At 35.5% G+C, this 19179-nt stretch overlaps 1 protein-coding gene across 5 annotated transcripts in view; it reads left to right on the plus strand.

The window, feature by feature from the left end:
* Positions 1-19179, plus strand: part of LOC122720915 (alkaline phosphatase-like) — a 183390-nt gene that overhangs the window by 138340 nt on the left and 25871 nt on the right. For all 5 annotated transcript variants that reach the window (XM_043948002.1, XM_043948003.1, XM_043948006.1 and 2 more), the window contains 4 exons: positions 2660-2838; positions 6818-7025; positions 7821-7961; positions 14568-14762. In XM_043948002.1, the coding sequence (XP_043803937.1) occupies positions 2660-2838; positions 6818-7025; positions 7821-7961; positions 14568-14762 (723 nt within the window). The remainder of the gene's footprint in view (positions 1-2659; positions 2839-6817; positions 7026-7820; positions 7962-14567; positions 14763-19179) is intronic.

Raw genomic sequence — 19179 nt, forward strand, 5'->3', positions numbered from 1 at the left:
AATAATCACGAGAATCTTCAATTTTCTCTCCCTAATTAACGTAGTTAGCATATTATTTCTAGAAGAGCAGATTTACTTATCGAACAAAGTGAATATAAAACAAAGTGCGTTTTCAAAAAAAGTTTCCTCTTTAAGTATTATCATTCTTATTATTATTATTATCATTGAATTGCCATTATTATTGCTTTCTTTATCATATAATAATTCTTTATCACATAAAGAATGGATATATGATAAAGATATAATATGGATAAGATTGATAATTGATGTTTCTTGTTTTAATAAATTTTTTTCATAAATTTATATTATAAAAATATTAGATTCTAACAAAAGATAAATGTCACTTACTACCTTTCTACACTTTGGTCGATTAATTTTGTTTCGGCATTTAAAATTATAATAATACAATCGCGTTGAAAATTCGAGATACGTTTCCAGATCGAGATAGCTCAAAGAAGAGCAGCTCATTTCCGGAAGTCGAAGTATGCCCGAGAAAAGCCTTTTCACCTTTCCCGCGGTACACCAGCTTCCGTTTTCCGTTAACCATTTTGCAAATCTCTGAAATGTCTCTCGTTTCAAGTATTCGAGACACGCGTCTCGTGTCGCGAAATTGTTTCTTACCCGACCGGTTCAAACGGTGAATTGACAATTGTTTTCGCTTAAAAGAGGAAAAGTGAAATCCGCTCCGCTCTACACCGTGCGTCGTCGTTGCTCCGCGACAATTTCCACCTCGAGGGATTCAATCGTAGCTTTATTTTAATTTGCATGCGAACGTCTCGCTGCCAGTGTTTATATGTAAATCGTGCCTCATCTTATCGCCATCGAGGCGCGGATCCCACGCTTTAAACCACGCTTGATGCCTCCTTTTACGGGGGTAAACGACGCATGCGGAAAAACGACGCCTGTTTACGCTGTTCAATGGCCTTCTTCTTCTTCTTCTTCTTCTTTTTTTCTTTTTTCTTTTTTGTTCCTTTATCGAGAATCTCGAGATCTACATCTACGTCGAGAATTTAAAACATGGAATTTCTTCATTCTCAAGTAATTTAACGGAGGATATATTTTGTCTCGAGATGAAAAAAAAAAAAAAAAACGAAATATCTTTTTGATAGAAACAAGAGGAAAGAACGATTCTCTTAAACGATCCGTTTTTCTATCCGTTTTGTCGACCGATAATTGTCGACATGATCAAGAATGAGAGTCGAGAGCTCCGAGGCGCAAAGGCGTTTGCAATTTTCGCCCAAGTTCGGGCTTCAGTACATTTTTCTATTTTCGGCCAACGTCACGCCAACGTTTACGGTAATGGAACGAGAGGCAAGCGGAAATTGCTTAGGTGAAAGAAACGAATGTAGAGTTTTCGAAAGAAAGTTCAAATTGCAAGGGGAAGAAAAGAGAAAAAGGGGGGGGAGGGAGAGGAGAAAACCGGAAGTATCGTCCAGGTTGAACAAATTAAGTTGGCGGTCAAAAACAATCTCCAAACTTAATATCCTACCGCGTTTTTAAACTTTCCTTCCTCGATTTCTTTCTTCCTCGAACAACGAACGTGATCTAAAAAAATAGGAAGAAGAAAAAAAAAATGAAAATGAAATTCTTCCGTTTAGAACGAAAGAAAGAAAGAAAAAAAAAAAAACCTTTAAAAATCGGATCGTGCGAAGAAATTTCGCAGTTTTTTCCATTCACGAATCAACGAACGACCATCCGACCGAATAGGATGCATTTTTAAAAAATCCGCTCTAAACGAGAAATTACTTTCGAAGGACAATCGCCCGAAGAGTTTTGCTTTCGAGTGCGTGCATACATCCTTGCATATACAAGTGCGTATCCGTTAACAATTTCCCAATCTCCACGGATCCACGGAGAGGTCATAGTTAAATGGTAATTGAAGACCGAGATGCCAAGATCAAAGGGTCAAGAGCGAGGATTTGATGAAGGGCCCGTGTATCGACGGATCGAGACGCTGCTCGAGCCGATTAAACGTCCCGCTCCGTGATTGCCAATTCCCGATGGAACATCGATCCCCGCGTAACGGCAAACTCGATCCGTTAACTTCCATCCAACGGATGGAAGAAACGTGGATGGTGATTGTCGTTGTGCGAAGACGGTTAAGAAGTTCCTTGGGAATATCCGCTTAATTATTGAAACAATCTCTCGTTCTCGAATGGTACGGTATCCATCAATGACGTTGCTGGAATTCATTTGGAAAATCGTGTCTCCCCCGCTGGAAACGAGAAGTGAAAAACTTGTCGATCCGAATGGTTTTTATCCATATCTCTTTCTTCGTATCCTTCGCATCCCCGATCGATTATTATTCGTTCACGTTTTCCTTTCACTCGCGAGGAGGAAACGGGAGAATTGCAAAGAATTGCGGTTTTTATATTAAGGGATCTTAACGATTTTTTTCTCTTTACATCTCATTTTTAACGTTAAATTCATTTTTAATTATACAGGACGAGGGTGTCGTTCCACGAAAGAGACGGTAATTATACGGATGAAACGCGTATTAGGGTTTAATGGCGAGGAAGCAGATGCTCGTTCAATTCGTCGGACGATCCCCTCCCTCCCTCGATCCGATTATTCCCTACGGCTACGGAAAGAGAGAATTTTTAAAAGAATTTTTTTTTCAACGAAAAATCCACCTCTCTTCTTTCTTCTTTTTTTCCAGGCAAATCGACAGGATTGGTTACGACGACGAGGGTGACGCACGCGACACCGGCGGCCCTTTACGCCCACGCAGCCAGCCGTTACTGGGAGGACGACGGCAAAGTGCCACCTGCTGCACGAACATCGTGCAAGGACATCGCGCGTCAGCTGCTCGAGGATGAGCCAGGCCGTAACATCAACGTACGGGGATTACGTATTTCGACTCGAACCCACGAAACTTTTCTTCAACTCTTATCCCGGTTAATCCATCGGCCTCTCTCCCCCCTCCCTCTTCTACGTCGTTTTTATCGCCGTTCGTGGATACGTGGAAAGATTTCCTCGAGGAATCGTCGCGATTCCTGCTGTAACTCGGAAGGGATCGAACGAATTCGAAGAAAACCGGAAATTTCTAACGATCGCGCTCTCTTTCCCTTTAAGCTTTCGATACGACGAAGTGGGTGAATGTGGGACGTGAAATCGTTTCCAATTTGTACACCATCCGAAGCTTCTTCTTCTTTTCTTCTTTTCTTTTATTTTCTTTTTCTTTTAGGGAGAAAATGGATTAAGGTATATAATGGAAGAAGGATATGATTTTGATTTTCGGTTCGGAAAAGCAGCGCAGTTCTGTGCAAGCTTGATGATATAAATTATGATTTAATCATAATTCAATAATCAACGAACCGTAAACCGTCCGATATTGAAAGTTGGCCAAACATGTACTTGCCATGAATAATTCAACGTGCGCGCTTAATATGGTATTTAATATATCCTTGCATCCGAGGTAAAAGTGTCTCTTTATTTAGAAAAATATAATCGGATTGAACTTCTCTCTTAATTGAAAATACAAATTATTAGATCGTTGTTGTTCATATATATATATTTATTTATTTAAACTAACAATATACGATTCAACGATTATTTCATTTTTTTCTCGTTAATACGATTTTTCTTCTCCTTCTTCTTCTTCTTCTTCGAAAAACAAGTTACGTAATCAAGATTATCCAAGACGAGTTGAATCGTCGTTGGAAAATTAATAGTATAATCTCTTATCATTTTTCGAAAGAAGGAAATGATATAGATAAAAATATCGATATATATGTATATACATAGAAAAAATATTATAGAACGTTATATTCGAGTAACTCGATTTAAAATTTATGATATCTTTCGTTACATTGAATCGTACGAATTCGATTTCGCATATTCGGCGCGCGAAAATCGGCCCTCGTTCAAAAATTCGAGAATATTATATACAGAGGGAGAAGGAACGTTAAAAATGCCGGGGATTAAAGCGGGTGTCGTTGGGAGTAAAGAGAGAGGAGGAAAGAGATTTCGGAAAAGCAACAACCCGAGCTTTCCACTCCGCGATTTATCGGCGACGTTTTACGCGCCGCATCGATCCCATGAAACGAAACGAGTCGAGTGCGTTCAAATTCTTCTCTCTGCGGCAAAATAGATTTCGTAAATCGCGAAATGCACAACGTTCGACTAATAATTTTTATTACTATTGGAACAGCGGTAATAAAAAGATTTCTAATCTGTCAATTTGAATTTGAGAAAAATGTGACGAAGCGATGTGCACTCTCTGCTGTTGAATTTCGTTAGATACGTACGAGGATAATTGTTCAAGATTTCAGAAATCTCGAAGATTTCCAACAACTCCAAGCTCGATCTCATCACGAGGAATACGCGTGCAAATTATGTCAGTTCCCAAATCGAGTAGTTTTATCGTTCTTGGACTATGTTTATCGCGTTAAGAATTTACCTTCTTCTCTTCTCTAATCGCATTTCCACGAGCTGCACATCGAGTTTATAATCCCATTTTGAGGATTTCATGCGCGTCCGTGTAAACTCGAGGATCTCGAGAATTTGAGAAAATTTAGTTTTCGTCGTCGCGCGTCACGCAATCGTTATCACGTTTTCGCAAGATTGTACAGAGACACAACGTTCGAAACGTTGCTTCTCGAGTCGAAAATTGAACGAAACTTTATTCATCGATCGAGCCATCTAAACCATCTTAAATAAGGAGGACGGTTTCCCTTATCTCTAGCTACTCTTTTCTTAACTTTATGCAAAATCAATTTCTAAAAATCTCTTCGTCCTCGTATCGTTTCTCTCGAAATCCTTTCGAAAGATCTTCCCTTCGAATCGAACTGTATCCGAATATGAAGTTAACTCTCGAAACTTCGTTAAAATCGCGATAACGTTACGAATCCCGCGAACTTTCGAAAGAAGAAGATGGCGAGACGACCTTAGCCGGAAGAATCGGTGGTTCGATCGACGAGGAAGTTGGGATTCAGGGTAGGCGAGTGGAAGACCCCGAACGATGTTTTTGTGGCGACGTAAATGGTTGAAAAAAGTTGGTTCGAGAGATCAGAGCTTTTATACGGAACTTCTATGCAAAACTTTCCGTTCTCGTTAAAGTCTGCTTAGTCGGAGAGAGAGAGAGAGAGAGAGAGAGAGAGTTTGTTGGTCGGACAGAAGGGGAATTAAAAGTCCGCGGGGATGACTTTCCCAATGAATTCCAGGATTTATTAGGAGAATCGGAAATAAAATTTATCTTGCGAAATATTTCGAACGCGATATCTTTGGTGACGAGTGACCGGTAAAATTTTGAAAATTCAATATCTATTCCCCGGTAATTAAACAGTTTCGAAATGATATATTATATATAAGGTCAAATTTCGATGTTCCATCGGGTTAATTAACATCCGTAATTTTAATTGTTTATCCGGGAAAACAGAATTTCGATCAACCTTTTAATTTTCGAAATCATACCGAGAGTAATTAACATTTCAAATCGTTCACGGAAAACGAAACGTAACAATTTCTTGTTAATTACTTATTTGAATTTAACATATAACGTATACCTTGTGTCGAAATATGTGCATTTTAATCTGTTATAAAAAGAAACGTGAACGAAATGGGAAAGCATGGGTAAATTATAACTATAAATCGAAACTCTTACGAAAATTCGAAAAAAAATGCGTCGAAATAAGAAAACATTTCGATCGGTTAAAGGATAAGAATATTTTACAACGAACGAGAAATATCTCTATTCTATATTAAATTCGATTAAATTCATTTTTAATATCGACAAATAATACGAGGAACTATTCAATCCAAAACAATATGATATTCTGAAAAAAAAAAAGAAAAACAAAAACAAAAATATCGCATAACATATTCTACGTGTCTTTCATTGGCGATATTAAAATATAAAAAGCGTGCAATGTAGGTCGCGTGCTCGTAATCCTTTTTATATGTGACTTTCTGTTCCAAGCTATCCGTGAAACAAAAATAAAAAATAAAAGAAGAAAAAAAAAAAAAGCTGTAATCACCGAAATGGAAAATTTTACGGATGAACGAGAAGACTATTCCTTTTCGGTTGACTTTGAAATTCTACAAAATTGCTTTTGGGATCACGTTCTCTGATGGAACACAAACACGCGCGTCCAAAGAAACGGAACGTACGAAAATAAAAGATTCGAAAATGAAAATCGTGGATCAAAGTTTCGACCGATGTTAATCTCGTTAAATTGAAATTTAAATCCGATTATTGAAGGAAATCCGAGGCGAGTTATAACGCAAGCTATAACCACGATTAGATTGCCGATTTTATTCTCAATCACTGAAAAGTGTAGCTGAATATTGTGTTCAAATATGTTAATATACTTAACACGTTATAATTATACCTCCATATATCACGATGATTATTAATAATCGTTCAAAATTTTAAAAGATTTCGTTTTCGTAATCCATTAAGAAATAAAGAGAACAAAATATCGTTGAAATTATTTTTTATTTTATAGTCCGATAATTCAATCGATTGCAAAGATATTGTTAAAAAAAGTAGAATGAGATAAGTGGTCAAGAATGTTCTTTCAAGAGAAAGCAAGGATGTAAAAAATAGTAAACGTATCGAAATAAATGAAAAAGCGTTTTAAAGAGTAAGATAAATTATTTTTCGAAATACGTTGCCAGCAATAATCGTATTAATTGTATATTGAAAACTTTAAATCGATTTAAATAAACAATATTCGTTTAAATTAATTACAAAAAGAAAAATTAACAAGTTTTCACAAGTAATATCTTAATAAAAAAAAAAAGCGAATGAAATGTATCGCGAGAAATAATATTTGGGATAAAATATATGCTAATGAATCATGGTCGATCGTAGGTGATACTCGGCGGAGGTAGACGTCATTTCGTGCCGAAAGTGATCCAGGATCCGGAAGAGCCGGATAAGGAAGGAAGACGATTGGACGGAAGGAATCTGATCGAGGAATGGTCGAGGAACCATCGGTTGCGGAACGTGGCCGCGAAATACGTGGCTAACAAGGAGCAGTTCGAGAGCGTCGATCCACGGAAAGTGAACCATCTGTTGGGTAACGAATGAAAATATGTTTCTACGTTTCCCGTATTTCCAATAAGGAGAGGAAAAAGCGATTTATCAAATCGAGAAATCGTTTTATTCTCAATCACTGAAAAGTGATAGTTTTCGTTACATCGTTACGTTGAAACGGTTCATTTTAAAAAAAAAATTCAATTAAATTTTCTTTCTTCCAATATTTGATATTATTCATTTCATATCGTTCGGGCGATAGAAAGAAAGTTGTACATACGATGAAAGTTTTTACGATTCAATTACGAATCGAGTCGAAATACGAAAAAAAAAAAAAAAAAAAAAAAAAAAAANAAAAAAAAAAAAAAAAAAAAAAAAAACAATACAAATTGTTCAGGAATAATTAAGATTATTGTGCATTGTACCTTTAGATAATTATCGATCTCGCGCGATTAATGCTTCGATGTAGTTAGCTGCTAGTTAGTCCGCCCTAATTATGAACGACGTAACGTTTGAATATGAGATTACACTTGGCCTATTGATCAGAACTGTTGATTCCCTCTCCCAAGATTGTCTAATAAGCAAATTATTGGCTGACAATTAACAGTTGCGTGAAATTGCGCGTTTTTATTGAGAAATAAAAAAAAAAAAAAAAGAAAAGAACATTTCACTTGCATTCACTATTAAAACTGAAACCTATTAATATTATTCTAGAAAATTAACATCGGAAAAGAAATTGTATTAAATATTCAAATTCGTTCACAAAGGGGAACGAATGGAGAAAAATTTTACTCCAATAATGGGAAATCGGTGATTTCATATTGTTCAATCATTCCAGGGTTGTTCTCCTATTCCCATATGGACTTCGACGTTGATCGAAACACGAACGGAAGCGGTGACCCGTCACTGGCCGAAATGACGATAAAGGCGCTTCGTATACTGGCCAAAAATCCCGAAGGATATTTCCTTTTCGTGGAAGGTACGTAGGTACGAACAAAGGGACCTCGAACTTCACGGAGATGTATTATTCCAATGTTTCACCGAATAGTTCCTTTGTGGAACCATGCGTTTATAGGACAAAGAAAAAGAAATTGTTCTCTTTATTCCGAACTTCGAGTTCGGAAGACGATGAATTGAAAAGAATGAAAGCGTAATGGCACGGTATAATTCCTTTCCATTAGGAATCTCGTTTGTTTTACGATACTTTTTTCAGATAGTTCATTTTTCTTCTTTTTTTTTTTTTTTTTCTACAATTAAAGGAAAATTTATTTTCTATGTTACGAATTCGAAGAATTCGCGTACGACTTATCGTCATCTCGTTAGAATTTCATAATCGGCGCAACATAATTGAAATTCCTCGATGGCGGAATAATACGACTGAGCTAATACTCTCTCTTTTGAGAGAGAAAAAAAGAAGGGGGAGAGGAGAGAGAGAGAGAGAGAGTATTCCTTTTGAGAATAGGCGAGTTCCCTGCACGAAGATTGAGTCAGCGTTCTATACTTTATCGAGTTTATAGCTTTCCGCCCCTGGTAACCGGTATGTACATCTCACGTTCTTTCGTAGTTGGGAAAAACGTTTTCTCGACTTGTACGAAGATACACTTTTTTCTTCCACCCCTCTCCGCCCCGCCCGAGTCCCTAAGAGACCGCTGAGCCAGCCATTTTCGTGACCGTGGGACTCTTTCGCCGTGTATTTTTGTCGTTCGCAGATGGAATAATAATTGCCTCTTTACCAGTTCTCACCGGTTCTACATTAAAATAAAATTATAATTTCCTTCCGAAAGCAGGAAAATGTAGATAAGAGAAAGAAAGAAAAAAATGGGAAGAAAATTTGCGAGTGGAGTGGAATTTCCAGCCACGAAACTATGTTTGAAAGAAAGAAATATGAATATTGTAAAGAGTAATCTCGAAACAATAAGTTGTGAATTTAAAAATTCGTCGAAATATGATTTTCTTTGTTCGTAGAATGGCAATTAAATACTTGATAATAACCGATATTGATTCTTCATCTTAAATATGATTCACTCATACGGTATTAAATTGATCGATTCAATTGTATTTAGAAATGTAAATTAAACGCGGGATTAAAATTATCTATTTCCAGATAATACATTTTATCGCGATTCATCATGAAATTGCACTATCGTGCACGATAGTGTTCCTCCTTCAAACTTCATTCGAGAATTGCTTCCGTTTCTGGAATTCAACATCGGTTACCTTGTAGTAGATACCGAAATCTGGATCCAAAGTTTCCTATCGTGACAACTGTTGCTGCCTGTTGGCAGTTGGAAAATGTGGGCGACACATTTTGGCACGACATCATGGAATTAGACGGTGGTTCGTTAAATAATAAATACAAAAAATATATAAATATATTGGCAAAATTCTAATATGTAAAAATATTTTGATTTTTACAATATTTACTCAAATTTCTCCAATTTTTACAATAATTATCAAGTCAAAGAAACAAGAATCATGGTCGTTTATCAAACAAGTGATTCGTTTTTCGACTCATTGTTGTTACGTATTTTGAAATTCCAGCTATTCGTTAAAGTCATCCCTCCTGTGCTTTCATACTACGATAGATAAGTATAACTCTGCAAATTTATATTTGTAAATAACTGAACATATGTGAATATTTCACGTTATAATGACATAACATTTTCGATACAACAATTTATTCATTAAATAATAATTATAAATTAAACACGAGGTATAAAATATAATTCTGTATTATCTAATTCACTGGTAGAAATTGAAACACTTTTGTTATTAGTCAAAACTATCTTTCATCAGATTTTTACCATTTCTTTTTTCACCCTCTTTTTTTATTTTTTGTCCAAATCGCGACCATCGAGCTCCCAGAGCCAACTTTTATTTCGCGATTACGGCGGAGTCCACATGGAAATTCTGAACAATCCGTATAAACGGGAAAAGGAGAGAAATTTAGTTTTTTCTCGTTGAGAATTTGTCTAATTTTATGTTGAATAAAAATAAGCATCCTTGGAAAAACTGTGCCAGTTTGGACGAGCGGTATTCAAGCGAGTAGTCAGTTTGTATAAAAAAAAAAAAGAAAAAAAAAAAAAGAAGAAGAAGAAGAAAAGAAAGAACAAAAGAAAGAGAGAAAAATCTAATTTAAAATGTTCCTTTTTCATTTATCCCGTTATTTCTATCGTATTAAAAGTCTATTTTCGTCAACATATTTAGAAAAGGAAATTCGAGAGGAAATTATTCGATGGATGAAAAATCACAAGCATGGAAATTAAGGAGAAACGATTAAAAAGAATGATCATTTGCATCTGCATATTTTTTCGATTTTAATTAGATCGGGCGATTTCTACAAGAAATCTTTTTTAATTATCTTATTTTTCGAAACGCGTGGAATAATTAAATATATATATATATATTTTTTTTCAAAAAATAAAATATTTAGATCGACAAGGATTAATAGATACGATCATCGATATAAATCGACGTATTAAAATGAATTATCGGTCACATTGGTCATAGATTGCTCAGATTAAAATTCTGAAATTCGGACAGGAAGGAAGGAGCAGCGACATTAGTTCGAATAAGCACGTTCATTACGGAGCATTCTGCGAATCTCTTCTAGAGATCTTAATTCTATAGGGTTCTTAAATACTGGAATTTAATTGAAATGCAAATTAGGTCGTTTCTTTATTCGTTGACTAATTGCAAATAATGCTATTTTGAATTTATCAGTCAGTGAAATCATATCTATTTGAAACAAAAGATTAATTCAATATCCGTTTTATTCTCTATTCAGGAATTTTCATGTATAATATAATTTTAATCCAATCGGATTTTGAAATTTTTTGATATAAATTTTCTCGTGAAAAATATTAATCTACTTTGAAAAATTTTCATAATGTAAATATATATATGTAATTTAATTGCTAATAAAATAATATCGAATAAAAAGTATTCGATAAGATTTCAAATAAAATAACTTTTTCAAATAACTTTGTTTTATTCAATAATAGTATTGGTGACCAATAGTAAAATTTCGTTGCTGTCGTGTTTCAAATACCAGCGAAAACCAATTAAAAGTACCGAATCTCTATTTCTAAACAAAAGCGCAATAATACTTTTTATACAGCGAAAAAAAATTCTATTATCCAATGTATTTATGAAAACAAAACGAGAAAACTTATGCATGTTTCTGTAAATTGCTTGAAATCAAATAAATGAAAAATAATGCGATATTATTTCAAATTTATCCTTGTTGCACCTTAAATTTTCATTTTTCCGATTATTACAAACAACGAATTTCATTTGCTACAAAATGCGCACTACTATCATTTAATTTCATTATGAGCGTATTAAAACTTTTCATCACGGGCTGTGCACGTATAATCGATGAAATTAAATTCACAGTGGAATGCTGTAGAAATGAAAAATAAAAATTTTTCGCGTTTTAATCTCTCGAAATAATTTTTGTTGGCACTTGGATATTATATTATAATATAAGTTTCAATCCCAAAAGAATCGTTAACGTAATATTTTTCAAAAATCAATTTCATTTTTCCGGTCCATTAATTTTTTTTAATTCAAATCAATAATACCGTAAAGCGTTTCATTTTGAAAAAATGTTTAATAATAATATATCTATTATATTAAATTAAATTATAAAATCATCGTGCTTTAACATATATACTCGTTGTACGCGCATACATATATATGGTTATATAATATTTTATATCTTAGACGAAAATAAAACTAATGTATAATTTCATGAAATATATTTAAAAAAACGAAACATTTTCACTTTTAAGGCGATTCATTTGATGTATTTTGCAATCTTGGATTGAAAAGAATATGTTCAAAATAATACGAAACATCGAAGCAGTGAGATCAACGATTGAATATTTGTGGAAATATCCAGGTAGAAATATCATTTTACTCAGTGGGGTTATTCGGTAGTTGTTCGTGTTTTATTGCAACTGGTGATTTATTGGAACAACGTTTGCTACAATAAACAGAAGCAAAAATATTTCACGGATAATAATCGATGTAGTTATATAATTATTCATTGATACGAAACGATATTCTTTCAATGTACAGTTATATAATATTGTTAATTGAAGAAATTATAATGAAAATTACCCAACTAAGAAATGAATATATTCTCTAATTAAAATACATTTCAATATAAATATATCTTTTATTATTTTTTGTATTATTTTGCATAGAATTATTCAATGTAAAAATTATATGAATAGATTAAATTAATATTCAATACTGTATCGAATGATATATTAGTAATTAACACATATATTAGTAATTAACTCCGATCCTGCAATTATTTCCACTAACGTAGAGAAAGACTGAATTACATGATGCATACTATGCAGAGACACGATATAGTGTGAATACTCATATTGAAATTCTATGATTCTATTATAACACATGGATTGGTAAATTTGATACAATTTCGATAGTAATGTGCAACTGTAATAATGTCACACTGAAATAAGGCTAAATTTGACGCAATAGTTTCTGAAATAATTATATCTAAATCATAAATATTTATAGAATATAAGATATGCATCATCGATGTTATACATAGACTATATAATTATCAAAATTTTTAAACATCAAGTATTTCATTTCATTACAAGAAAAATTCACAGACAATTATCAAATATATGCATAAAAATTCTCTTTCGAATGTAATTTCATTGATTATTTCAATTGCTATTAATCGAAAAATGAGCTTACCTGAATTTCTGCTACGAAATACATGTCGTCGATGTATTAATTTTCTTTGTTTGTGATCATTCACACGATCTTCTTTACTTCGTTCAATCTTTTTCATATCATAAATGTTCTTCATCGTTCGAAACAGTATATATTTACAATATATTACATCACACATTTATATTACACAATATTTATATTGCACAAACAACGCGTTCATTTACAATTTCCGCACAACGTGGTCGAGACAGAATTAATGTTCGATCGTAAAACCGAATCATTGCAGTTAGCCACGGCGCCGTCTGGCTGAGCCAAGTGATACCGAATACTATTAAACCTTTTAGCGTGATACTCTAAGGTCGAATTCCTATCCCGTTTCATTCCCAATTGCTTCGATTCGTTCTGGAACTGATTCGATTCCACGCTTTCGATCCAATTTCCGCCATCTTGCATATATGCTTACCTTCACTATTCACTATAGCGTCACCACACATATCGAATATCGATTCGGCCATTTTGGATCGTTTCTAAGTGACGCGTTCAACTTCAAGTTGAACTTTCAGTAATCTATTCCAGAGTCAGCGTCGTGTCGTTTGCTAGCTTGATAATTGAATCTCGAATTCTTGTGGATCGTTCTGAATAATTAGCGTTAACTACAATGGCCATGCTGTTTTACCAAACGCGAATTCCACGGTAATGCTGATGATGCTCGTTTCCTCTGTAATTTCATCGTCGTTTTCGTTCCTTTTCTCGGTTTTCATTATAAAGTGGTGACAAAGTGAATAAAAGAAAGCAAATGAATTTTCTAGAATTATTAAACGTGAATTTCGTAATAATCCAACTACATAGAAAATTTTTAAAGTGATTTTCTCAACTCGCTATTATGGATTATTTAAAAGTTGAATCATTATAAATCATTAAAATTTGAACATTTTTCGTTTTTTTTCGAACAATTTTATATTTCAAAATGTGATATTTCAAAAAATAAAGGAATATGTATTTATAATAAGTTTAGATAAGATATGCTTTCATTTTATAATTTTATATATTATTTATGATATTTATAATTTTTATTAAATATAACAAGAGAAATAAAATTATATTTATATAAATTAAAAATACATTTCAATGTATGAAGAATGACATAATCCTCGTTTGGATTCAAATTTACTTTTTATGATGTCTTTAATATTCTTTAGTATAAACAATTTAGTTGCACAAAGTATTTAATATTAGGAATATATATTTATCTTTCTATTTATAACATCTGCACCTAGATGCTTTTAGAAAGTTAAAAGTTTACTCAAAAGTATACTTAAAAAATATTAAAGTCGTTAATACGATTACAGGATAGCTTCCTACGAAGTGACAATATTGGTTTTAAAGTTACTCGCGTCGAGAGTTTTTCAAAGTGCATCTAAAGTTGATTCTCAACTGAATAAAACTTGTTGGTTAAGATAGTTCAGTGAAAAGGTGTATTATATCATATGGTTGAGTGTTTCTTTAATTCGAGAATCTTTTTCAATCAAAATTTACGGTTTAAATAATATTTACAAATTATGAAGTTCATATCAGTGATATTGCGTGTGATAATCAGTGACGATGTTTTTATCAACGATGTTTAAATATACAAAATTCTTCGTGACGAAAAGAATCAATAATTTTCATCTTCACAAAATTTTATTCTAATCATTTTCAAATTATTCCATGTGTCTTTTTCGACGATATCTATTTTTCTATCGATATTATAAAATAAAATTTCTCATTTACATCTGTCAATTTGTTTATTACAATCGGTCTCTGTACTAATTTCTCTCTGTCAGACGTATGATTAAACGGGAAAGGTCCATTTGTCTATCTCTAGGTGGCAGAATCGATCACGCGCATCACTATAACAATGCTTATCGAGCGTTGGACGAAACATTGGCTCTGGAGGAAGCTGTGAGGGCCGTGATGAAGGAAGTGGACTTGTCAGAAACGCTTCTCGTCGTGACGGCGGATCACTCGCACGTACTCACGCTTGGTGGTTTAGCAACGCATCGTGGGAATCCTATATTTGGTAAGTGAAACGTGATAAGTCATTGTCCAATAATTCCACAATCCATAGAGGCAACTAAAATGATTTATTACCTGCCATGATTCCGATAATTCCGAACAAAACTTCTAGAATTCGAAAATTATTTTTCGAAGTGAATTTATTGCCTTGAATTATTATTAAAATTGAAAATTCACTTATTACTATATTTAATTTTACCTCTGTATACAATACGGTGAAATTTATTATTTCGGATTTATTATTTCCTCGAGATTCCGTGCAGAAAAGTTGCCGACAGATAATGGATTTTTATATTCACCGATACGATGCAATTTCTATAAACAATTCCATAGACCCGGAGTATCATCCTTCGAAATAATTCTGAATGAAACGTAAGGATCGTGCCTAGCACGAATAACCTTACCATCCCTTCGATATTACGCTCCCTTATTAACCTCGTTATTTCTTTGATTTCGTTCCACCGGTGCAACAGAGTACGCGAAGGAGGGAAAAGCGGGCAGCAAACATGATTCGTGCTAGCCAGAGACACAAAGTTCGCCAACTTTTCGACCGAAAACCGTCAATGTAATTGACATTTTTCCCATATTTCCGTCTACTTTTTTACTTCAACGTCGACGAAAACGAGCAACAAAAATTCTGGTTTCCGATATTAAATTCAAGAGAAGAGGCTTTACGTTTCCCGATAAAATTCCCTCGACATCATCCACAATAATCCATACGACTAAATGTCATCTGGTTATATTAAAAATCGTCTGACTGTGATTCCATTTGTTCATTCGAATAGACAGTTGAAATATCGAATTCATCGAAAATATTGATTCCTGTTTCCTGTATCATATGATTATCATATGAATCAACAGAATATCGTATTGTTTCGTTGATTAGCATTCGAAGAAGCTAAATAAAATTCAATTTCATCGCAACAAAAAATACAAATGTTCAATCTGTGATTAAGTTAAATTGCGAAATGCAAAGAGCATTACTCCGGTTGAATTTCTTATACGACTTCATCAACTTCATTCACGGATCGACTTATGATCCAGAATCGAATCAGAAAGATGGAAATTATTATCGGTGATTCCGTCGACGATTTAATTTTCTTTCCAATCTGGTTCTCCGATTCGAGAATGAACATCCCACATTCATTTTCCTTATTTTTCTTCCCTGTTAGTCTCTTCATCGTTAAACGACCCAATATAAAGATCCTTCGCAAACTCTTAATTTTACGATAAATCTTCTTTTGCAATCCCGTACTCGGAAACAAACTTCGAGCAGAACGTTTCGCGTTATTCTAAAATTTTATTGGCACAAAATTTCGGATCGGAGGCAATAATTCAATTATGATCGATCGATGTATGAATATCTTATAAAAATTATACTGTTTCACGAATGATCTAGTTAATATTAGTATATATTTTTAATCATAGATTAATGATGATTTCTATTTTGGAAAATTTGCTTCGAGGGAAATTTCACTCTTCCAATCTCGAATCAATAATCTCGAGAAAAGAAATCGAAAGAAAATGTAGGAAGAGACGAAAAGTAAAGTAAAAGAGTGATAAATGATTTTCCAACAGTACGCCGATGAACGAATCTCTGAATCAAATCCCGATCACGACGCTAAATCACTCGATCGAGAGATAAAGTTAGATTGATAGATGACAAGAATTTCGTTGCAGAGAAGACAATCGGTCGCCAATAATGCTATTCAAAACTGCGCGTTTCTAGCGGAGGGGAAGAAAAGGATCTAGAAAATGAAAAAAAAAAAAAAAAAAAAAAGAGAAAGAAGACAGAGAGAGAAGATGTGGAGCGTTATATGAAACGGCACGTACAACCGATTCATGAGAGTCTCGATTGAAAGGGCAGAGGAGATGCGAATGGAAAACGACATTGGAAGGGTGTGAACGGCGGGCGAGGTTGCATTGATCGTCCGCGTTGCATTTTTCGACTATTGATCATTCGAAACTTTTCGACGCGATGCGATTCGGAAAAGTCGAGCGGGAAAAGTCAGAGAAACAAGAGACTGTCGTTCATCAATGTCCCCTCTGAATGCATAATACAAGCACAGTTGGATTTACAACCATTCCCATTTCGAATGGGAACGGTCGGGCGGAGGGAAAAAGTGTATTTAACGGTGAGTGACGAGTTTCTGTTTCATCCCTGTGATCCCGCTCCTCTGGATGAGAATTGGTGCGCGCATTCGGTATTCAAGCCGCGAAAAGGCGGGGAGATCGGGTCGGGGTCAATAATTTATCCGGCTTCGTCTCTGTCGATCGCGTTCGGCCGGGCGGAATGACCGGAAAGGGTCGCATGGCAATCCAATACCAGGTAAGTGATTCGGTACACCGTTTTATATACCCTCCAGACACTTCTTCATCACGCGTGGAAGGGATGGAAGGGCCTTCCAATTCCAAGATCCCCGCTTTCAATACGATCCAATCTTCTTGGACAAGCCCGCGCGAGGGGGTACGGGAATCGAACGTTTGTCCGTGCTTAAATCGAATCGCGGCGAGAAATGCAAAGGATAGTTTTTTCTTTCTTTCTTTCTTTCTTTTTTGTGATTGCTGCGTGAATCGTCCGGCTCGTTCCAATTCCTCTTCGATCTCATTTCGATCCCCACGATTCGTCCACGGTTGGCGTTCGGCGAAAGGGGGGCTCGGTTGTTCGAAATAAAACGCGAAACGATTTTGACCCTTTTCTCGGAAATTTGTATACGGCCATACGAGGATGGCCACTTTTATTCCCTCGCGTTGGTATATATTGTATCCGTCGTAGTTTCGTTTTTCCTTCCTTCGTCGAAGAAAAATACGGGAAAATTGTAAATCGTTACGTGGCAGAGTTATATAACTATGATTTTCAACCCAATGGTATTCCATATATCTATACGGATTATATTCTTGGTGGTTTTGCTCGAAAGTTATATTATATACACATCAGGCTAGAAGCCCGCTGTTCCTCGCATTATTTCTCCAAGGAAGCATTATTTATCAGGAATCCACGTTATATGATATGCGCAACGCGCATATTATTCGGAAAATTTAAAATTCAATTCCGTAATTACATCTGTTCGAACCAACTACTACTACCGATACGTCCGTACCGAAACCTCTCCCCTCCCGAGCCACGCGGCGTGAAGTATTACTTAAGCGAAGCTTCGAGAAAAATTCACGAAAAAAAGTTCACGAAGGAACAAAATACGCAGTCATTAAGAGGGTTTATTCCCGTAAGGCGGTGCGTGTAATTGACAAATGAATTAAAACGTTGGAGAAAATGCTGGAAACGTTCCAGAAAGAACTGTTGGATCTTTTCCAACCTACATACACGTACACGAAAAACATGGTGTAAAACGACCGCCTCGTGTATTCCCCTCTTATATATCCCACCTTGCATTCGAGCGAACTTGTAAAATAGGTGACGTGAGTCACCTCTTCGCCGTTCCATCGTTTCTTTTTATATCCTCGTTAAACCATATCTATACTTCTCTCTGTCTCTTTCTCTCTCTCTCTTCCTCGCGGGATCAATGTCTACGAGCCAATCGCCGTGTACAAACGTGTATACCTATGCCCTCCTCTCCCCGCATTAATTATTAATGTCACGCAGCCTCGACAATTCGAAACCTCGTCGACGACGAGGTTGAGATAAGTCAAAAACGTGTATCCGCGGAGAGGGGAGGGGCCTTGCTTAGCTCAAGAATCGATGGGAATTCAAGCGGTCTAGGCGGGACGCGCGAAACGTGCGAGGAATGTTGGATAGAACGTTGCCGCGGGATTTTGCATTTAGAAGTCACGATAGGGCGCGGTTAAAAATATAAAAGTGGGAGGGGACCTAGGAGGAGGAGGAGGAGGAGGAGAAGGAGGAGGAGGAGGAGGAGGAGGAGAAGAAGGAGGAGGAATTTCGCCGCAGGATGAATTCGTGTAAACACCACGTGATTCCTACGTTATTTCACCGATGCCTCGCCGAGGAAACTAATACTACCACAATGTTATCGGTTTTATTGCTTCTTCGAGTCGCGTTCTTGCGGCCTGAATTCTCTTCTATCGGAATTTCAGATAGAACGAAGGGAACGGCCAGCTCGTGTAATTAATCATAAGGGAAAATTTATCACAAGGCGGTGAGTCACCGTAATTTTCTAATTTTCCCTTTCCGCGTTTTCTGCGCGAATGACGTTGCACGTTGCCGTCTCTTTTGCCACGGTTTCCATTAACCGTTCGACTGTCGTCGAGAGAAATTCGTAAGCGCGCGTTTTTTCGATACGAAAATGCAAGAAATCATCGTTTCGTCGTTTGTCACCGGGAAGAAGCGCGTTCATCAAAGAAATCCGGCGAATCCCATTTACATCCCGAACCAGCGCCAGCCGCGTTATACCGAATCCATTAAGCCGCCACTTTATCCCGGAAACCGTATCCCGAACCTCGCTATT

This window comes from Apis laboriosa, unplaced genomic scaffold (assembly GCF_014066325.1).
Source record: "Apis laboriosa isolate Shangri-la unplaced genomic scaffold, ASM1406632v1 scaffold13_cov153, whole genome shotgun sequence".
Classification (NCBI taxonomy): Eukaryota; Metazoa; Arthropoda; class Insecta; order Hymenoptera; family Apidae; genus Apis; species Apis laboriosa.